General features: G+C 45.8%; 1 protein-coding gene across 6 annotated transcripts in view; it reads right to left on the reverse strand.

The window, feature by feature from the left end:
- The window catches only part of LOC147440186 (uridine/cytidine kinase UKL1, chloroplastic-like), a 42559-nt gene extending 19455 nt beyond the window's left edge, over positions 1–23104 (reverse strand). For 2 of the 6 annotated variants that reach the window (XM_086529956.1, XM_086529952.1), the window contains exons 1-7: positions 22945–23104; positions 22683–22802; positions 22515–22606; positions 22320–22389; positions 20351–20469; positions 20135–20231; positions 19880–19959 (exon numbers count right to left, since the gene is read on the reverse strand). In XM_086529956.1, coding sequence (XP_086386082.1) covers positions 19880–19959; positions 20135–20231; positions 20351–20469; positions 22320–22389; positions 22515–22606; positions 22683–22782 — 558 coding nt within the window. In that variant the 5' untranslated portion in view covers positions 22783–22802; positions 22945–23104. Of the gene's footprint in view, positions 1–19879; positions 19960–20134; positions 20232–20350; positions 20470–22319; positions 22390–22514; positions 22607–22682; positions 22806–22888 lie in introns of all 6 variants that reach the window. The other 4 variants (XM_086529957.1, XM_086529953.1, XM_086529954.1 and 1 more) reach the window with 4 other exon arrangements.
- Between the last annotated feature and the right edge of the window lie 297 nt (positions 23105–23401).

A 23401-nucleotide genomic window follows, 5' to 3' on the forward strand; every position in this document is an offset into this window, starting at 1 on the left:
AAGGGGCGCCACTCTTAGGAGCCTACAGGATGTCGGTCTTCGTGTGCACAGTGACATTCTAGTCACTGGACGCCTCTGTGTGTCACAAATTGCTAATGTGTCAAGCCACTGAAGAACGGAGCCAACCTGCAGATCCCAGCTCAGAGACCTAAACCCTAATAAGCAGAAGCAGTAGAAGAAGAAGCGGAATAAGTTCCCACCAACTTATGGGACCCCACTAGATGGGGCCTAAGTGACCCAAAGACATTAAAGTAAAGCAAGCCCACACACACTCAATTGCGTGGCGAGTTGAGGATGTGGCAACAGTACGGAGCCCCGGGTTTTGCGTTGACAGCCTGTACGGATTTCCGAATTTTACGCCAACATGCTGACATGGCAGACCTAAATGGATTTTTGCGTTTTACGTTGACTGTTGACGTGGCAGAGTTGTATGGATTTCTGCTTTTGCGCTAGCAGCTTTTGGACATCTGCTTTTGGGCCAGTTGCTTTTGAGTTTGAAGGCTTTTCATGTAATTGTTTTTCATGGCCAAGGGTGGAGTACCCGCATTGTACTGAGTTCAAGCAATATAAAGAAATACCAAAAGAGGAGCCAAGGTTTGGGGCCAGTGCTCTCACGCGTGGAACTCCACCACTCCCCATCTCGTGTGTCGTGCATCTCTTTCAGTTCAGTTGTTATTGAAGTGCTAAAAGTCTGTTCAGTCTGTCCTTTTCCCTTGGCACGTGGTGCCCATCTCGTGACAATGATATCAGAGCTTCAACCAGTATGCTTTTCTGAAAGCACACCGGTCCTACCAAAGAGCAAGCAGAGCAAGATAGCGCTTCCAAAGTTCACTGGAAATTTTATTTAAAGAATCTTGGAGTCCCGACCCTAGCCTCATTAGCGACTCCCACCCTTACTTCATCGTGCATCAAGCACGCTCCCGTCTTCATCGCTCTGTCTTACAGGGCATAAGCCAGAAAGATCACTTGCAAAGAAGGATCAAGGATTCTTTTCAAGCCGCTGTTTTTCTCAAAGGCAGTGCCATGCAGTAGTGGATGTTTATAGATACCTAGCCGTACACTCCAAGGACTTGGCAAGCTTTCAAGAAAATTTTTGCCTAAAGTTATATGCCTTCAGATATCTTTCTTCGCAGTGCAGCTTCTGGCAGAGTGGGGTATCCTCAAATGCTTGCCATAGAAACCCTTGCAGATTAAAACTTGAAATTTCTCGACATGTCTCAACAGGTGTCTCTTCTCGAGCTGATAACCTTGAAGGTCCATTGTGATTGCTATGTCTTGGGACTACCATCACCGCCACAGGAACAATGTCTGTCCAAGAGCTTATGGACCATGTTGAGGTCAACTTATGGAAGAAATCTAACCCTAATTTTTGGTGCAGGTTTCACAATGGAAAGTCAGTCGACTTTTCGAGCTCGGCTGATGTCGAGATTGCTTTTTAAGTTTAAGTACTGTTTGAGAACTTGTTTGGTGATGCTGTTTGGAATTTGTTTAAAATGGATGGTATCTGTTTTAAACATGCCTTTGTGCCGATTTAAATTGTTCGACTCTGGTTTCAATGATTGGTGATTTAACTCCCGGGTAGAGTACTGAGGAATGATGTTTGAGAATGCTTGTTCATACTCGTGGCCCGAGCCCTTGTGGTTTTTTTTTTTTTTTTTTTTTTTTGGGGGGGGGGGGGGGGGGGGGGGGGAGCGGGGGGGGGGGTATATATTAAATGTTTGAAAAGTGTTGTTTTTTCTCATGGCATGAACCCTTGTGGTTATTTACAGGGGGAGTATTAAAAAGTCTGAGCACTGGTTACTCTCAACACCTCCATCGACGCAGGCTACGATCTGGGGGTAGTGCAGATTCAGGGACTGATGGTACCGCGGGTGTTGTGGGTACTGCTGGCGATGCAAACACCTTGTAAGGGTCATTTTCCAGCCTTACTACGATTGCCGAATATCAGCATGAGCTCTATACCAGATAGTGTTGACTCTGCCTGCTTTAGCAGGAGCTGTCTCCCGAAAACTGACTGTGGTGAAAACATTACTGATATTGATGGACTGAGGTTTGGTTCTAGAGTCCTTGCCAAAGGTTCAATGACGAGGGAAATGGATGCATGCTACATGCGAATGCGAATGCGAATGCAGAAGAGGTTAGGTGTAAGATGCAGCAGAAGTGAATGTTGAACTTTGCTCAAGATGAGTGCTCCGAACTGTGCTCAAGGGTTCCTTTTACTTACGGAAGGAAGAACCTTCCATTCCTTTAGTGAGAGAGTGCAAATGATCACAAACAAAGTGGGTAAACACTGTGCATGAGGGTGATGAGACTAAGAGAAAGAGAGAGAAGAATACGACACCAAAATGTTGTCAAACCCTCCTCCAAGGGCCCCACTCTCTATGGCGAGAGCGGTCTACTATTGATTGCATAAATCTCTACAATGGTCTGAATGCAATGGTCTTGCCGAGGATGTCGAGACGATGATGATGACAACGAGACGGGCTGAAAATTGAAAATGCGAAGGGCTGAAATCTGCAAATCTTGTATCTGCTGAATTCTGACTCTATGTCGGTGACGGCGACGCAACGACGATGCGCTGAAAACGCAGATGCTTAAATCTGCGAATAGCGGGCTGAATCTGCAAACGCTGGCTGATCTGACCGTGCGGCGAGGATCTGCTACGGAAAGGTGAGATCTGCGAGGTTTGGGGGCTACGGTACGAAATCTAACTGCTGAAAATGCAAAACGCTAATGCAAGTGAAGGTTCTATCGCCGGGAATCTGCAAACGTTGAGGGTAGTCTGCAAATGCAAAAACGCTAGGCTGATCTGCTGTCTGCTGCAAAAACACTGGGGAATCTGCTGCAAAATGCTAACGCCAGGCTGATCTGCAACTTGCAAAACGCTGGGGCTGATCTGCAAATGCTGAAAACGCTAGACTGTTCTGATGGCTGAAAAATGCTACGAGTTCCTGCCGGGGATCTTGCCGAGAAGGTGCACTGCCAGACACTTGGTACCTGCTGCCTCTTCTGCCAAAAAGTGCTAGCACTAGCTTTTCTTATATATTGCCTTAGTCAATTTGCCCTACCCAGTTTCCCAACAAAGTCACTTAATAATATAAGTGATAAATGGCTAAAATACGGAAAATAAGTTTTGTGCATTGTAAAATTCTCCTGATAAATTTTGATGGTAATGCTGATGATCATGCTGTGTGCAACCAAAGGATATGCATCTACTCTAAGTGCTTGGACATGTACGGCCTGCGAACAGACTCACAAAGGTGCCAGAACACTTCCTAAGCTAACTGAACCCTTGTCATGAAGTAGCTTGTCCACATGCACATAGGGTTAGATGTGCACGTTACACTCCTCCTTTTTAAAGTGAGGTACTGGTACCGAACTGTATGGCGTCAAGGGAGATCGCCAACAGCATCCGGATGAATCTTGGAAAGGACTCTTCGCCGGCCAACTTTAATGTGTGGGTCGTGCGATACTCGAACTTCATAAAGGTCTGTAACGCTTGCTTCTTTGGGCCGCGCCAAAAGCGACACAAAGTCATCTGTAGTTGCGTCAAAGCTCCAACTTCGGCTATAGTCGTGAATCGACCTTCTTCAAGAATCTCCGAGGAGGCAAATTCCTGAAACCACTTCCAACACAAAAACATGAACATACCCATTCCATGTAAAGTGACTGGAAAAATTCTAGTCTTCTATAAAGACTGTGCATGCAATGTAGATGAACAAAGACACGAAGTGTCAAACCGTTCATCAAACACACACAAAAATTGGAATCAAAACTTGTCTTTCTGATCTAAATCTATCAATTATGGCAAATCACAACGAAAATGCTGATGCTTGATGATCAATCTTTCTTGTGCTTTGTCTGAGACTGTGTCATGGCAAGAAAGAGACATGGAATGTGAATTCCTTGAATGCAAACATTTCTTCTTTCCGATAATGATCCGCATACATCCGTGCTCATTCATGTGTGAATCATGTGCATCGTACAATATGACATGCCTGTGGAAAGGGGACACATAAAGACGGTGACGAAAGTACAAGAAACCGTCACGAATGAAACACTCGAACAATGCATGCTGACTAATCATGCGTACACTAAATACTTCCTGAGTGGGTTCTTTGGACCTCAACTCGAGAGCCAAGATCGGTTCTTCGTGATTGATCGAATCTGCAATGAGGTTAGCTTCACTAGAAAAAGCATCAACTAACCCATCAGCCTTGTGAACAATCACATCTTTATCCTGCAAATCATCATCATTGTGAATAATCACATCTTTAACATGCAAATCATGTGTGTCGTGCTTTGGAGAAGACAAGACTGAGAGAGTCTCCTTCTCCTGATTCTTTTCAAGCTTCGCCTGCACATTAGAAATGAGAGATGAAGAATGAACTTGCTCCCCACGAATGACAATGGGAGAGTCATTTTTGGCATTGAAAGTGAAAGTATTTTCCGCCCAATCAATGAGGGGGTTACGCTCACAAAACCATCGAATGCCCAAAAGCATATCACATCCTGAAAGAGGAGATACTACAAATTCTCTGTGGAAGAACGCTTGTTGAACAGTGAACAACACATCAAGGCACTCTCCTGTAATGAGAGAGTCCATACCGGGAGCGAAGCCCGACACCTCAAAAGGAGATGTCTTGCGAACCTCCAAGCGGGCTTTTTTGACAAGAGAGGGACTAATCACATCATGCATAGTACCAGAATCAAACAAGACCACCATGTGTTGACCATTCACATGACCATAACACTTCATGAGAGACTCATCAATGATAGGATCATAAGAAACTTGGGACACACGAATGTTCTCATTTATGGCATTAACAGAGGATGTGGGTTCTGTGGGTGCTTTAGAGTCGTTAGATTCAATCTTAGGACATGTTTTCTTTATATGACCCTTGAGGTGGCAATGATAACATTGACCTTCGTTACAATAAATGCCTTGTTCTTTTGGCGTGATGTATCCTCCTAAAATTCCTTGTGCTGCTTTTTCATCTGGGATGAGCTTAGGTTTAGCAATTGTGTTAGCTTTAGTCTTAGATTCATTGTGAGTGTTCTTTTTCGAAAGACTAGAAGAAGATTGGTTAGAAGAGTTACAGTTCTTACCGTTCTAAGGGTTCTGAGAAATCTGGGAGTTACTTTGAGAAGACTTGTTCTCCTTAGGCTTTCCCTTGTTGTGCTTCATCTCTTGGGAGAGAGCCATTGCTACCGCCTTGTTGAGATCCACGGGGTCGAAGACTTCTACATCAAACTTGATATATTCGTCCAACCCAAAAAGGAAAGCCTCTTTGCCCTCATCATCCGATTTGCGTAATTGGGTGCCGAGCTGCAAAACACAGTTAGAAAAAGACATGATTGGCATATCATTCTGCTTGAGACTACGCCAATATTCTTTCAACCGCGCTAGGTACTGAGGAGACATAAACTGCGCCTTGAGCTTGTCTTGGAAGTCGGCCCAATTGAAGGAAAGGGACGCGTCTCCGTCGGCTTCCTCTAGGTGCGCGGCCTTGAGGAGACATAAACTGCGCCTTGAGCTTGTCTTGGAAGTCGGCCCAATTGAAGGAAAGGGACGCGTCTCCGTCGGCTTCCTCTAGGTGCGCGGCCAACCGTGCTTCTTGCCATGCGTGGTACCAATTAATGGCATCATTAACCAAAAGAGCAAACTGATTGTCCCTCAGAATGACCCTCGGAAATTTTTGAGCTAACTTGAGTTGTTTTGCAGATATGCTGTAATCACGGACGATTACTTTCTTTCAAGAAGGGGGGATGTCACAAACTACTGACGTGTCAAGTCACTGAAGAACAGAGCCAACCTTCAAATCATGGCCGAGGGGCCTAAACCCTAAGAAGAACAAGCAACACAAGAAGAAGAAGAAGTCCTTTCAACTTATGGGGACCCCATCCGATGGGACCCAAGTGACATAAAGGCATATAAATAAAGCAAGACCCACACACACAGCCCGGATTTCCGCAAAACACGTTGACAATGCTGACGTGGTAAATTTTCGCAAAACGCGTTGCCAGTGCTGACGTGGCAGTTGTACGAATTTCCGTGATTTACACTGGCAGCTTTTGGGCATTGCTTTTGGACCAGATGCTTTTGAGTTTAAAGGCTTTTCATGTAAATTGCTTTTGGGCCTAGGGCCTTTAAATATGAGGCCATGGGCTCATTCTCTGGCATGCTTCCTGGAGAAGGTGCAGAGTCTGGAGAACCCGCTTATACTATGTTGATGCAATATAAAGAAATACCAAAAGGGGCGCCAAGGTTTGGGGCCAATACTCTCTGGGGTGAAATTCCGCTTCTCCGTGCACGTGTCGTCTCTCTCTCTCTCTCAGTTCAGTTGTTATTGAAGTGCTAAAAGTCTGTTCACTCTGTTCTTTTCAATTGGCACATGGTGCCCGTCTTGTGACATTAGCTCATGCCTAGCTCAGCATAGGAATCCTCAGTACCCACAGTACCTCGTCGTCGTCGTCGTCGTTGACATAGAACCCATCAATACCTTGTCGTCGTCATCGACACAAAACCCATCAGTACCTTGTCGTCGTTGTCGTCGTCGTCATCGACACAGAACCAATCACTACCTCAGCACCCCTCAGTACCCATCAGTACCTTCAGTACCCAGTACCCTTCAGTATCTCAATAGTACCCAGCATCAATAGCATCAGTACCCATTAGCATAAGCATCTCAGCATTTAGTCATTGTATCAACATTGTGCAAGAATAAAGAAAGTATTGAGGACCCTTGAGGGTTTAAGACCCAACATTCGGTGTCGTCTCTCTCTCTCTCTCTCTCGCTCTCTCTCTCTCTCTCTCTCTCTCTCTCTCTCTCTCTCTCTCTCTCTCTCTCTCTCTCTCTCTCTCAGTTCACTTCTGTTCTTTCAAGTGAATTGAAGTGTCCCTTGTATTTGTGCGGAGTACTATCCAAGCTAAATCCTTCAACACTTCCGCGACACCTGACATTGCTATCAAAGCTCTGCGTGTGCTTCGACTTCGCAGACTCAAGGGAAGAACCACCAAGAACGCAAGACGAACCAAGAAGCCAAGCAAAACCAAGAACCCAAAGAGCCTCTCCCATTTTTTTTCCTCAAAGAAGCTTCACTTTCCTACCCCGGACTTATTAGCCTCTTAGCACCCTCAGTATCAAGCATCCAATACCAGCTCCCGTCTTCATCGCTATGTCTTTGAAGTTTGAAGGAAGATCGACATCGGATACATGAAAACCCAGATCTTGAGTACCAAGATCTACTTGCCTCTTATGTGGATATGGAAGGAGTTGGAGTTAGGATTTATAACCCTCTTCTGCATTTGCATTCGCATGTAGCGTGCATCCACTTCTGTCGACAAGGAACCATTGAAAATAACTCCGAGCACCCTTACCTTTCATCTTCACCCGCAATGTTTTCACGACACGACTATTCGAGTGGTAGTACTTGCCCGCAAGGCAGAGTAAGCACCATGGTTGGTATTCTGCGACAATAGTAAGGCTGCCTAGTAACTCGTATGGTCGGTGTTTACATCGCAGCAGAGCCTACATCCGGATTCCGCCAGTACCCACCCATTTGGAGGAGTTTTCATCGGTTTATGCATCCACAAGCATGTGAAGCAATCAGCATCAGAAGTATAGATAGAAGTGTGGCAGTTGTGCCTCATCTTTAACAAGGGGGGATGTCACGTGCGCACTTCACTTGCGCCACATGGACATGCTTCTGTTAAATTCCAGCACCAATCGTAGTCTAGCTTAGGACCTAGCCTAGCACCTTTGTGAGCCTCTAGCAAGACGTGCATGTCCAAGCCGGTCATAGTTGCATACCCTCTCTTGCACAGGACAGCATTTCAGCATGTAGGTGTTTTGCCGCGTGTGAACCACCTCTTACGTCATTTGATTTATTAAAGTGACCCTTGACATTCCCAAATCGTGGGGTTTCAGCCAGCCCTGCTCGACCTAGCCTTTTTGCATCTATAAAGCAGACTATGCAGCGCTAGAAGAGGCAGAAGACCCAGGGGAGACGATAGCACCAAGCAGTACCCGGATGACCCAGCAGTTCCCTAGTGTTTTCTCATCAAGAACCAGCGTTTTCAGTCCTTGATCATCAGCATTTTCAGCCCAAACAGCCAGCGTTTTCAATACCTCAATACCCCACAGTACCCATCAGTACCTTGTCACAAACTGCTAACGTGTCAAAGCCTTGAAGAAGGGAGCCAACTTGCAGATGTCGGCCGAGGGGCCTAAACCCTAAGAAGAACAAGCAACAAAAGAAGAAGTCCTACCAACTTATGGGACCCCGTGCGATGGGGCCCCAGTGACTTAAAAAGGAAATAAATAAAGCAGAACCCACCCACACACACACGCAGCTGATGATGTGGCAGTTGTACGAACTGTCCAGATTTTCCGTTGGCTGATGATGTGGCAGATTGTACCGATTTTCGCGTTTTGCGTTGACTTCTGACGTGGCAGTTGTACGGATGTCCATGATTTACGCTGGCAAATTTTGGGCATTGCTTTTAAACCAGATGCTTTTGAGTTTGAAGGCTTTTCACTGTAAACTACTTTTGGGGCCTAGGGCCTTTAAATATGAGGCCATGGGCTCATTCTTTGGCATGCTTCTTGGCGAAGGTGCAGAGTTTGGAGTACCGGCTTGCCCGAAAGGGGCGCCAAGGTTTGGGGCCAATACTCTCTGGGGTGGAATTCAGCCACTCCATCTCTCTCTCTCTCTCTCTCTCTCTCTCTCTCTCTCTCTCTCTCTCTCTCTCTCTCTCTCTCTCTCTCTCTCTCTCTTAGTTCAGTTGTTATTGAAGTGCTAAAAGTCTGTTCAGTCTGTTCTTTTCTATTGGCACGTGGCGCCCATCTTGTGACAACCTTCAGTACTCGCAGTACCTCAGCACCTTCAGTACCCCAGTACCCTTCACTATTCAATTAGTACCCATTAGCATCAGCATCTCAGCATTTAGTCATTATATCAGCATTGTGCAAGAATAAAGAAAGTACTTGCTCTGGCAACAGAGCAAGGGGCCCTTGAGGGTTTGGGACCGGACATTCAGTATCCTCTCTTTTCTCTCTCTCTCTCTCTCTCTCTCTCTCTCTCTCTCTCTCTCTCTCTCTCTCTCTCTCTCTCTCTCTCTCTCTCTCTCTCTCATTCAATTCAATTATGTTCTTTCAAGTGAAGTAAAGTGTCCCTTGTGTTTGTGCGGAGTACTAGATCCAAGCTAAATCCTTAAACACTTCCATTGCACCTGACATCTTGAATCTATAAGATCGCTTTGAGTAGATGGACCCGATGCCACAATGTTGTAATGGTTTTTTGTACTCTCGAAGAAGATTCCAGGAGCCGTTGATACAGGCTCGGAAACTCCAAGCGAGAAATCAATAACCACACACAAACACAAATTGCAAAATCACTCAACTTGGAGAGAGAGAGAGAGAGAGAGAGAGAGAGAGAGAGAGAGAGAGGAAAGGAGAGTCAACACGCCACGGCGTAGTTCCGAGCCAAGAAGCGTCGACCCCAAAGATTGGCGCCCCTTTCGGTATTTCTTTATTATTGCTTCGCAAAGGTACAACTCCCCGAGGGTCCAACTCTCTCTGAGACTCTGCATCCACATTCTCTGCAGAAGAGTGGCCCTCAAAACTCCTTTAAACTTATACGAGATGCCCAAAAGCTTTCAATTCTAAAAGCACTAACACCCAAAAGCATTTGCTACCAAAAGCTTAAGAAAAAATTGTCCAACTGCAGCCAGCACAAAACGCAAAAATCTGTACAGCAGCCCCATTAGCACAATCAACGCAATTTATGAAAATCTTGCCCAGAGTTCAAGCTTTTGATATTTAGGTTTTAGGCCCCTCAACCGATGCTCCATAAGTTGCTAGAGGTTAGAATTTTATTCCATAACCTTTTGAGCCCCTCGAACCACCTTCAAGGTTCCGTTACTCGTCCCCTTGGCCAGTTCTTTCCAATTGGACACGCCACATCATCACTTTGTGACACCCGTACCACAAACCTGGCATAATAGTCGGACAAGAGTCCAAGACCCAAGGGTTGGTACACCCGACGCCCGTTACTCAAAACCCAACTTAACAGTTTTTCAGTATGTCAATTTTCATTAAACAGCTGGACAGCTCGGGGCTTGTTCTACTCAAGATGTCGCATTATGTATCCATGAATCATGTCCAAGTGAATGCATCTCTACTCTTAAGTCGTTGTAAATTGTATTGCCTCTATGAAGTAACTCTGGAAAGTTCAAATTATAGTGCATCTAAAGCTTGGATGAGATGACTAGATAAAGTAGGATCTAAATGCTCACTGTGAAATTTGTGTGGAACTTGATTTTGTTTGGATGCTACTTGGAGAATGTACTATCCAGTGGGAATGGTCATTGGCATGTATGCATCACGTGTCTACCTAAGAATTGGAGATTCTTTTTGCGGATGTAATCGAAGCCGACTATTATTCTCAGGGGCCGCGGGGGGGGGGGATATATGACAATTTGGTGTTGTGGCATGACGAGTACCAGACAAGAAGAGAGGAAAAAGAGCCGATTGAAGACTAAAGCTCAATTGGACCAAGACCCGCAAGTAGAGGGCCCAAAATTTGCGACAGCTTTCATCCACCTTGTGACACACCAAAAATGCTCATAACTTGGTCACCTCCTTACTGATGAGCACGGAGCGGATGCCAACGGCATCTCGTATGCTCATGGTGAGGAGAGGGAGTGATAAGAGTTGCAGAGAAGAGAGAGTGAGAGAGGAAGAGAGCTGCACGAACTGAAATGAAAGTAGAAGAGGATTATCATTTAGGTTTTCTCAGCCTTTCTAGGCAATTACATAATGTTCACATGAGGGAGAGTCCGCCCAGGTTGGGCTGACCCAAACAATCGGCCCCTTCAGCCAAACTTGGCATAATCATCATTACATTGTAATCATAGGCACTACTGATACATCTAGGTGTAGTACTTGATACATCATGGTGGTTCTCATAATGGATTCATCACATGGTTCACAAGAGTACTCGCTCTGGGCTCACAAGGTAGTCCTAAAAAAAAACATATCATCATCATGCGCCCCCTTGAACTCATTTCACCACTCTTATGATACTACGAAGTTTTAGGTTTACTCTCAACCACGAGTTTTTGGTGTCTCGTTTACCGTGAGTTTTAGGCTTACAACCTGGCGCTTCTCTCGAGCTACCAATTTACGGGGGTTTTGGTTAACTCCTCAACCCTAGAGTTTCTGGTTTACTCTAGCTAACCTTGGGTATTTGCCATTTGGATGTCCCCATAACCTCACAAGAGTTGGCTTCCAAACAAGGTAGGTTGTCATAAATCGTAGGGAAGGCCTTACCTCCGATGTCATCGCACTCGCCGAGGGAGTGTCTAATAATGCCTTTACAAAACTCATCATGATAATGTACGGGGATTTAATAAGACTCATACATTGTGTCGTGGCATTTACATTCTTCACCAAATGGATCGAACATAGATAAGCAAATAAAATGCCATTATTATTTTGGTGTTAAAAATTTTAATGGAATAAAACTTGAAAAATGTAGACTGCACATGGGTAACTTATGAAATCAGTGATTACGTCAATTTGATGCCGCCCTCACTCGACTCCCTACCGCTCTGTGCGCAACCTTCTGATGATTGTATCCGGCTGCTTTTGCTACTCCTCCTTGGGACTCTGAGCGCCCCTATAAAGCCGTCAAGTGCCCTTGCAAGCTTGTGTAACTACTGCAAGTTATCTCCCACTGCCGCCTCTCCTCCGTCTTCCCTTAGGCCGAATTGTAGCGCTATCCAAAGCTGGCCTTGACCACCTTGTGTATGCACTCCCGGCGGTTACCGTGTGTGATGTCCACTTGCTACCGGCCTCCTCTTTCTTCTTCACCTGAAATCCTCCAAGACCTTGAACTGCTCATGCTCCTTCAGGCTCGAACCAGACCTTCACCGAGACTTTTGCACCAAATGCTCCAAGACTTCCAAGATCTTCGACCGAATGCTCTGATACGACTTGATGAGCACGGAGCGAAAGCCAACGGCGTCTCGTATGCTCATGGTGAGGAGAGGGAGTGATAGAGTTGCACAGAGAGAGAGAGAGAGAGAGTTGCACGAACTGAAATGAAAGTAGAAGAGGATTATCATTAAGGTTTTCTCAGCCTTTATAGGCAATTACATAAAGTTCACATGAGGGTGTGTCCGCCCAAGTTGGGCTGACCCCAACACTTACCAACCTTACTGAACAAATCCTTAGCAATGCTTTGTCACCCATCCTGTGATGCATCATAATTGCCTCTATTGGATGCTCAAATACTCCCTCTCGATGCTCCAAGTCACCCATCCTCTGCAACGTATCAAAAATATCCATTCGCGCTGGCCTATCAAAAATTCCCATTCACATTGCTCTAGTCATTCCATTGGAATGACGCACTAGAAATACATGCTCTAGGATGGCTCAAGAAGTATTCTATCTATGATGCTCTATGTCGTTATGACGCATCTTAAATATTCCCTTCTTGTGGATCCACTACTAACTAACAATTCAAATGTGCATACGTACATTTAAATTCACCATCGATTTTTTCACCTTAAATATTCCCTTCTTGTGGATCCACTACTAATTAACAATTCAAATGTGCTTACATACATTTAAATTCACAATCGATTTTTTCATTAACTAGAACTGTATAAAAACAGATGCTTTGGCAACAAGGAATCATTGACAAAGAAAAACAAGGAAAGCAACCCAAATACATGGGATGGGTTTGTTAGATTTTTGAAGGTCATCTCCTAGGTTTCCTCCTCCTAGATCTTGTGAGTGAGGGCTTCTTTGTGGTTGTGCCCAACCTTGTGAGGTGTTTCCCGATTCTAGGCAAGTGGGGGGATTTTCCAGTTTCGGTCCGAGCAACCACTCGTAGGCCTTTTTGTTGGGCACCCTATTTTTCCCAATTTTCCCCCATTTTATGGGTCGTGGGGTTTTAGGATCTGGGTTGTCCAAGTTTGTTGACCCCCTATCTGAGGAGAGGGGGCCGCCCCCATTTGGGCATTGTGGTTTAGAGCCTTGTACTACTTGTATGCACAGTTCTGCCCTGCAAGGCATTGTGGTTTAGAGCCTTGAACTACTTGTATGCATAGTTATGCCCTGCAAACCAGTCAGAGGGTGACTTGTGGCTGCGTTTTCATCCCAAAAAGGTTCCTTGAACCAGCGTTTTTGTATCAAGAGGGGGCTGATTTGTTCGGCTACGAATTTTTCCCAATGTACCCTTGTGTACCTGCATTCTCAGCCAATAGACGACCGAGGAGCGTTGCTGATTTTCAGCATGGAGTTGGGCTGTAGACTTATATGTGGTAGAGGGGGCTGATTTTGGACCGATTTCAGCTAGTGTACTTGCCCTTATTTTGAGGAGTTTGGAGATCCCTTTTGACGGGAGGTTGCTTGCAGCCTTGAAGCTCGGTTTGCACTTGTCTACAAAGGATTTCTTTGCGACCTTGGAGTGCCTTGAAGATGGAACCAAAGAAGCAGAATATTGCAGAGAGTTGTCATGATGTGGACACCAAAAGAAGAAGTTTGCGTAGATACAATGAATGATGCTTGGAGCATTTGCAAAAGTCTACTCATAGGGAGGAGTTGCATGAGTTACTTGAGAAGAAGGTCATGGTGGAGACGGTATTGGTGACCTACGACCTTATCTTTATGGTGCATTGAGCAGCCAAAGGCTCCTACACACAGGTCTCTTTCTTCCAAGGAGTTGGAGCAGAATACATAGCTTCAACGTTCTTGGGATCAGCTTAATGCGAGGATCTAGTCTTTTATCTTCCTCAATTGTACACGACAGGCAATTGATTATTGGATATGTTCGGAGTATGACTAATGGTTGCTTGGAGAAAACAATAGGATGACGCTTTTGAAGAGACCTCGATTCCTATCACAGGGAAGCTGATCTGTCCAAAAGATATGGCTATAATATTGATAACCCTGACCACTTTGGGACTTTGGGCCGAGGAGCCTAAAACCCAAATAAAGAAAACTTACACAAGCTGCTAATGTGGCATACTATACAAGCAGCACAGAAATCACGGAGGTTGCTGACGTGGCAAGTACAGACACCCACATTTTATGGCCAGCCACAAGAGCGCAAGCTTTTGGGCACGAAAGCTTTTAAGAGCAGAGCTTTTCAGGTAGAAGCTTTTGGGAGCACCTATTTTAGGGGATCATGTAAACCTTTTTAAGTGTGCCAAAACCTCTCTCTTTGGCATAATAGCTTCGGAGCACCGCAAAGAAAGGACTCTCGGACATTGTAGCATCAATAAATATAAAAGAAAGAAGTACCAAAAGGGGCATCAAACTTTGGGGGCAATGTATCTGGGAATGGATCCGCCGTTCCGTGTTGAATCTCTCTCTCTCTCTCTCTCTCTCTCTCTCTCTCTCTCTCTCTCTCTCTCTCTCTCTCTCTCTCTCTCTCTCTCTCTCTCTCTCTCTCTCTCTCTCTCTCCCCCCCCCCCTTTAAAAGACCAGCACATATGCCTCAGCCTCAGCACCAGTGCGTAGGCCTCAACCTCAGCACGAGTACGCAACAGCAGCGCGCGCAGGTCTCAGGGGACCAGGACAGCAGAGCATGGGCTCTTAGGGCAGCGAGCAGTCCCCAGGCAGGAGGCAGTCCCACAGCAGGGGGTTGTGTGCAGATGGCAGTCAGAGCCCTGAACGGCCTGTCGTAACCACAGGCCAACCCAGCAGGGGGCTGCGCGTGTTTTCATTCACCACAGGTACTTGAACGGGGGCAGACCCCGCTGGGGCTGTTTCTCTTATCTTTGGGCGTGGTATGCTCTCTGCACCCTGCAGGGTATCCTACTGTTCGCAGGGTCTCAACCCAGGGGGCTGCGTGGTGTAGGCGGACAGCTTTGGGCAGGTTCGGATTCGGGACAGCAGGCGCAAGGCCCTCCATTATCTTTTGCTTCATGTTTGATGCCCGCAGTGGGCTGTGGTTATGCATTTACCCGCTGTGGGTTATGGATCACTGACTCTCCGCCTGGTCTCAGCTGAGCCAGAGTGTCGAGACATTTTTTGAGGTTTCGGCTGGTCTCTCGAGTGGGACTCGAGCCCACATTTTTGTATGCCAGGAAGGGTGAGCCATGGTGCTCCGAACCCTATTGTACTCCTTTTTGGTAGAGCCGTGTTGACTCCCCGAGTCGAGGTGAGTTACCCCCCACTCGCAGACTACCTATTGAGCTAGATTGACTGGTGATCCCGGCCACTATAGACCCGGCCCTAGTTTGCTCTTGGGCTCTTGTTGAGCCCGTGTTCAGTGTATTGTGTCCCCCTTATGCTATGCATGCACTTGGGGCTATACCCGCATCGCCAATGGAGGCCATGAGCGCTTCGCCAGTGGAGGCCATGATCATTTCGCCAGTATGTAAGCCCCATACGAAGGCAACTTTTGCGCTTACAAACAAGCGGATAACACAAATGGAAAGGGAGATGAAAGAATGGAAAGCAAAGACGGAGGGATGGTGGAAAGAGAAGGCCAACCTTCTTCAAATGTTTCTCAATGAAGGCGCGCAATGGAAGGAGGAGAAAGAGGACTTGCACGCAAAGCTACAAGCATTTAAGGCGGATTCACAAGCACTTAGAGAAGAGGTCACAGCCCTCAAGCGAGAGCTTGCGGATAGAGTAAGCAGTGGACTGGAAGAAGGGAAATTTCAGCCCTCGGTGATAGACAAGATCAAGGTCATCAAGGAGCAGGTACGGATGATCACAGAGGAGGAGAAACAGAAGGTGGTAAAGACGTCTTCGTGGATGGATGTGATCACGAAGACGCAGAAGAAGGGATAGAAGTCGCTCAGAAAGGGAAAGGGAAAGGGAAAGAAACCACATCCGTCCCCACTCCTACAATCATCAACATGACTCTAGAAGAGCAGCGAAGGAAAAATACAGCCTTGCATATAAGAGTAACCGGTCTGAAAGACCGAGATGATGTGGAAGGGGAAGTTGAAGAACTTCTCCGCATGATGGGTAGTGAGGCTACTTATACAAAGGCATGGAGAGTAGGGAAGAAGACACAAGGCACTGGGGAGACTTCAAAAGGGAGAGCTTTAATCATCCGTTTCCCATCCATGGAAGCAAAGAAGGACTTCTTGAAGAAGCGCCCTACACTAAAGAAAACGGGCATATTCCTTGGAGATGACCTCACTCTCACACAGCTTGCGCATATGAGAGAGGTAATGCCAAAGATTCAAGCGGCAAGGGAGAAGGGAAAGACTGCCTTCTACAGAGATGGCCGGGTGGTAATTGTAGAGCGGCGCTCCACATGACGGTGCGAGACCTATGGGACCACACTCAAAGTTTCCACCTAGAATTGTAATGGATCTATGCGCCTTGATGTGGGTGCTTTTGAGGATAGTTTTATGGGAAGAGACATCATCTTCTACTCTGAGACACATCAGGCCCCGGGGCAATCTATGCCTCACATTAGTGGATATAGATGGGAGACGGCCTGTAGACAGGAGACACGATCAGAGCACAGAGGGCGGGGCTCAGGAGGAGTGGCGGTGTTATTCAGGGAGGAGTTGCAGCCATTGATACATATAGCCCGCAGGGATGAGCAAGCTAGGTACATGTGGGTGAGATTGAGAGCAGAGACAGACAGATATCTTTACATTGCTATTTGCTACTTCCCCCCGAGTACGTCAGTTTTTGCACCACCCAGAGGACAGTCCCCCTTCTCTATTCTGGATGATGACATATGGGAGTTCTCTAGAGATGGTGACTACCCATCATCAGACAGTATTTTATGATACTTCAGAGGAGATGCTGAGAGAGTTGGATGTTGCAGAGACAGGCCTATCCAGACTATTACAGGATGGAGAACACACTAAGTATGGACAACACTTGATAGACATGGGGACTGCACATGGATTGGCCATCTTGAATGGCCTATAGAGATTTCCCGCTGCCGGGGGTTTTACATGCTTTCCACATAGACATGGAGCCAGCACAATGGATTATGTCATGGCACCGCCGAGCCTCATCTCTAGTGTCCAGGACCTCATGGTTGGACCTAGACCTGTTGGTGTAGCAGTGAATCATGCTCGTGTCACTGACCATTTCTTTTCAGTTTAGTGTAGCACACAGGCTACGGGAAGCAGCCCCTACTCGCTACACCTTCACGCGGGAGACAGACTCTGTATACCATATGGGATCTACAAACGCTTATGCACAGAGGAGCCAGGGCAACCTCTGGAGGAGCTTACTACTATACTGACATAGACACTACATGATGCAGCAGCAGAGGCATACCCACATACCCAGCCTGAGCACAGACTCCGTTCGAGGAGCATGCCCCAGAACAGCTGGTATGATGAGGAATGCCGGGACACTAGAGCTAGACTTCAGAGGGAGGTGCTTTTGGGGGACATCACTCACAGGCACAGATTGACTTCCGACGCCTAGTGCGGCGGCTGGGCGTCGGAAGAGGGCATTCTTGGCTCACCTAGAGCAGGATCGATACCAGCTATTCTTGAGTCAGGACTCACTTGAGGCATGGAGGCTCTTTCATGAGCACTCCCCCCCCCCCCCCCCCTGCCATCACTTCTACAGAGGCTTGGGGCCAGTATGCATCATCTTTGTACACAGTTCATGAGCAGCCTCCCCTTCCCGGCCCCCCAGATCCATGCCCACACACATGTGCTTTTTTCACCGCTGAGATGGTGAGGAAGGCCATTGACAGGATGAGGACTGGGAGAGCATATGATCATGATGGCTTAGTGGCTGAGCATTTCACGCATGCCAGAGATTTACTAGCAAAGCTTCTGGCGGTTATGTTTAACCGTGCCATGTGTGAGGGCTTGCCTAATACTTGGAGCCTATCTACTATTGTACCTATCTTCAAGTCGGGAGACCCTATGGAGCCTGGGAACTATCGCACTATCATGATTGGACACACATTGGCACGGTTGTACGCATCTATTCTTGAGCAACAGTTGAGTAGATGGGCAGAGAGGGAGGGGATACGCGCAGCCGGGCAGGCAGGTTTCAGGAGGGGTTTTTCTACTCTTGACCATATCTTGACACTCAGAGCCATCATTGAGGAGGGCAGATCGCGTGGGAGACGGATCTATTGTAGCTTTGTGGATTTCCGCAAAGCATTTGACACAGTGCCCAGAGCTAGATTGATGCGCAAATTACAGCAGATGGGAGTACCCAAAGAGCTCATTTGGGGGGTCATGGCATTATACAGGTCAGTAGTGGGGCATGTACGCACCCCAGAGGGTCTATTCACACCGGTTTACTCCACTATTGGGGTGAAGCAGGGCTGCCCACTCTCTCCTACTCTATTTGGTATGTATGTAGATGAGGTTTCTGACTACATTGAGAGAGATGGTGATAGAGGTGCACAACTGGCAGGGACATGGATTCCACTATTGTTATATGCTGATGATATTGTGTTGATCTCCGACTCTCCAAAACCAAGGTCATGGTATTTAATACCACACCACAGTAGATTAGGAGGTCAGCACCCGCCTTCACATACGGCCAAGAGAAGGTGGAGTATACAAATGCTTACACTTACCTTGGAGTGGTTTTTAGTGGGCCAGCATTTTCATTGAGGAGGGCAGCAGAGGCTAGATTGACCAGAGCCCATGCAGCATTGGGTAGATTGGAAAGGATGTGTTCACAGGTTCAGTTTCAGTAGCCTCGGACGAAGCTCTGGCTCTTTGACACTTTGGTGGCTTCTGCATTGCTTTATGGAGCTGAGATTTGGGGACCTTCACCGGATCATCACGGGAGGACAGGCCGCAATGATGGATGGGGGGACATGGAGAAGCCTCTGGTCTCTATGATCTCGCGGCTCATTAGAGCCAAGGCTTCAGTACCACGTAATATTGTACGAGCAGAGCTAGCTGCCCCCCCACTGGTGGTTGAGGCGCTCACCAGATCTCTCCTTCATACACCGCATGTGGGAACGACAGATATGCACACCTTGCACTTGAGTCCTCTCGACAGTTAGCCAAGAGGACATGGATACAACCAGCACAAGAGCTAGGCACAAAGATGGCTTTCTACAGAGAGCATCTCCTCCAGCTTACGGAGGATGGGCCCACTTCCGACAGGAGATCTCGACAGGATGAAGTACCAACGTCAACTTGTGCTACAAGTTGACCCGTGTAACGGATGATCAAGTACTCCAAAGACCCAAAATACGAAAAGCATCTGAAGAACTAACCGTTTAACGAGGTTCAATCCATCCACCTCTCAAGTCGCCAATGAAAAAGAAAGCAAAGGCGAGTGCATAAAAGCAGAACCTGTAATCGCAAGAACAATTCTACGACGCTTTTGAACAGAAATTCAATCAGTTCATGAAGACTACAAAGCAATCTCAAAAAAAGAGCCATTCAGAGGGATATCCCAGCTATCTAGGTCGAAAATCCACTTTCGAGGAGACTAGTAAATCCAAGAAATGTGTTCGTTTTGAGGATGACCCCAGTCCTCCATCCTCATCGTCGTCTTCAGACAGGTCACACGGTTCTTCTTTCTCTGATTCCAACGAGGAGGAAAAGAAGCGAAAGAAGACAACTAAGGATATCTGAACTATTTCCTTTTGACTCAACCAGAGGTACCAAAGTATCAAGCACCATCTTTCCTGGTCAAGATTTGGACATATGAAGTTTAAAAGAGCAAGGTTTTGAAGTCCAACATCAAATTGCTATCAATGCTGCACCACTGATCAAATCCTATAAAGAGATTCATCTGAGAAAAAAAATTGGATTTCTGCCCATACATGCTGGGAGATGAAAGTAACAGAATGTTAAGGAAACTAGCAGGAAACAGAAAATCAATGGCTGAATTCTCAAACTTATCAGACAATATCAAGTTACAGATCACCATGTGGTCACCTGTTCGAGAACATTGTTTAGATCCCTTCCTCTTTCAACCGTGTCACGTCTTATTCTTCTGGCTAGTCTCACATCTGCATCTGCACTGTACACAAAAAACAATAATCACAACCGTTCTACAAAAGAGATAGACATACCATGGTAAAAAAAAAAAGGATGTCTTCATTGGGAAGGAAGACAGTTTTCAGAGAACAAGCAAAAGAGAAAAAGTGGCGTTATTTATTAACAACTATAAGGTGGTGCACATACACAAACCTGTATCCACAAAGATTTTCATGTTCATAAGAACACGGACACGGGGATCATGGAAAATCAGAATACCTTCCAAAATCACAACATCAGCCACATTCACCTGCACAATGCAGCCAGTAGGATATAAGTAATCTGACATAAAATTCCAGATTATCAAAACGAATGCACCTCAAGACTGTTAAAATTTTTATTGTCTTAACCTTACACTCATACCATTACCTTCCGAAAGGTATCTGTGCAACGTTGATGTCGCTTGAAATCATAAGTGGGTATTTGCACTGACTCCCCTCGTCTAAGTGTATTGACGCAATCAAGCAGCTGTTCAGTGTCGAATGCATCTGAAGCAACACATAACATGGCAATAAATACACATTTACATGTAAGTAGACAACACTTGATTTGTTGCTCCACTTTATTAGAGAGCAAATCACTGACATGCATCAAAGCAAATGGCTCCCACATACACTCACCAATACGCATCAAGACACACACAAGGACGTCTTGAAGGACCCCTTAATCTAGCCATATGTACTAAAATTACTTATTAAGCAATCAAACGATAGTATGGCAATATCAATAGAGATAGTTAGAAAGTGTTGCAAGCCCCAATAATTCATCTCCGTCTCAAGCCGAACTCAGAGAAGTCAAACTTGCATGTAGAAGTAAAAGGTTTAAAACACATTTCACAGGCCTCTTTATGCTTTCCACTTTCACAGCAGGTGTCCCTGTAGCAATCATCTCTGATTGTTTAAAAAGCGGTTGCCAGAGTAGCAGAAGAATAGAAAAGTCTTCAATGTTCAGGTGGAAATCCCCTTAGCGCCGTCAATCAGAATACCAACATGCTATTGGCCAATCATTAACGAGGTTTTACATTTGAGTTCTCAGAGCAACTGATTGATGGCGTCAATCTGTTTGGAACACCTAATTGTTTTGGCAGCACTCATCACAGATTTTGGGCTACTGCACAACTCTTCAATGTTTGACGTGCACTGCTGCATTTGTTCTCCTCCTCTTGCCTACAGACCACCCTCATGCATGGACCCAGAGTGTTAATTGACCTCGTGCATTACTTTGATGTCCACCGTATCACCTTCCTACACTACTCAAAAGTGTAGAAGATATGATCGTTCTGAAATCCTGCATGCATTGCATGTTGGTGAAGTTCGTCTGTGAGGAACTAAATCCCTCATCTACCACTGAACTACTCTAAAACTTGAATGTCCCAGGTCGATGTCCGTCAATAACAATTCCCCCCTCTTGTGCAGTGCTTTCATGTCCCTAAGGCCTAGAAAGCAGAATGAACCTGATTTTTCTTTAGCTAGTACTGGTATGCATCTGAATCTTCATCAGCCAGGCTTTATTTGCTCTATTGCCACATGGTAGTCTGTTTAAGTAGATACAGCTGCTGACAATTGCTTGGATGGGAAACTGCAGCAGAACAATTAGCCTGAGCAAGTTTATAAGTCATTCCCAGGGGAGCATCCTGCATGCTGTGTGTACATTTACTACGTGGCTGTTTAATGTATATCAAATAAATGCGGCAGATTTTCTATCAGAATTCAAGCTGACTCCTAAACGATGTTCCCTCTTCTGACCCTACTGTTGTACCTACGAACTGCACAATCTAGTACTAACTTTAAGCTACTGAGCAAGGGAGTGCCGCGTTGGGCTTAAAGTGCAAGTTTTGGACTGGTCTTTAAGTTTTCCTTCCCACTTAGCAGCTAACTCTTGAGAGATTATACACAAGAAACAATAATTTTTTGGCTTGCTAAAACAAGCCTTAGGGGAGAGGTGTGAAAGGTTGTTCATCTCCTAAAATGGAGCTTAAAATTACTGAAGACTAAAAGAAATAATGTCTTCTTTGGGAGGATGGACTCTTGACTTAAAAAGTTATCCCCCAAGGCTTCATTCACTTTTTTGTATTTTCCTTTGGTAAAAGACATACACGTAAATAAACACACTTTCCTTTAGAGCTTATATGTTTTAACATGCCTACTCGACCTTCACCTTGTTTCTTCTAAGGATCCATGAGCTGTTAGTTTTCCACCGCAGTAGACCAGTTTGCACAAACTGATTTTAGCCCCATAAAGGACAACTACACACTCCTTAATAGTGGGGCACAATCAAGTTTACTGTCATACAAACTAGTGAGCCCAGTTTTGGTTTTCTATTTTAATTTGCTTAGTACCTGGATGATCAAAATTATATTCTTGCACATGAGCTAGCTCGTCAGGAGTCAATCCACGGTAAAATGAATCCTGCGAATAGAATCAGGTGGTGACAATACACCGCAGAGGAAAACAAACATGTTATTGTTTGAGCACATGTCACAGTGAATTCAAACAAAAAAAAGTTCCCATCAAATCAGAGTTCCAGAGACTACCTGATTGACGAGAACAACACGGTGATCATGCAGCTGCTGAATAATCATATCACAAACGGTTGTCTTGCCAGATGCAGTACCACCAGCCACACCTAAAAGCAGACATGGTCAGCGACGGTAAATGTCCAACAATGTATGCAAAACTTGCATACTGCTTTGAGAGTATACCAATGAGAAATGGCTGCTTATGAACGGATTCTATGAAAGGAAAATGGCCATTTCCATCAGGACGCACCCCCGAAAAATGGGCATTGGCAGTAGCCTCCATTGTGTTGTCCACTTCTGGCACTGCTGATCAACAAAACAATCATCGCCAAAAGTCTCTCTCTGTCTCTCTCTCTCTCTCTCTCTCTCTCTCCAACATAGATACATACAACAGTGATCTCCAAAGATTAGCTCAAAATGTGAGATTGCGGAAGCGGAAGGTTACCAGTAGAGGGAGGCTTAGGTTAAAAACAGTGCAAGCAAGTGGCGATCGGAAAAAGATGCGGTGGTGGGACGCGAGGTTTAGAATCCTGTGGGCGAGAGAGCGATGAACGGCACCAGCTCCAGCAAGTTGGAGGAGTTGGACAGAGCGCAACTTTATTTTATTTTATTGGCTTGCCCGAAGTCCAAAGCAGACTTATCATTTATGTTAGTTCTTTTTTTTTTCAAAACTCACAATTTGTGAGTGAATTGTATTAAGCACAACATAAAAATTATAAAACAACGTCAATCTCAGGCCGAGCCTTGAGGTGCTGCAGATTACAAATTTAACTTATATCACAGGTTGTAGCCCTAGACCAATCTCCCGAGTCTAGCTTGCTTTCGAGCGTATAGATCATCACTCTACTTTCTTGTATGATCTCTGAGAATCTTGCCACGTCAAGGTCTCCTTCAAACACATG

The sequence above is a fragment of the Adiantum capillus-veneris genome, chromosome 15, assembly GCF_014529385.1.
Source record: "Adiantum capillus-veneris isolate H3 chromosome 15, ASM1452938v2, whole genome shotgun sequence".
Taxonomy (NCBI): Eukaryota; Viridiplantae; Streptophyta; class Polypodiopsida; order Polypodiales; family Pteridaceae; genus Adiantum; species Adiantum capillus-veneris.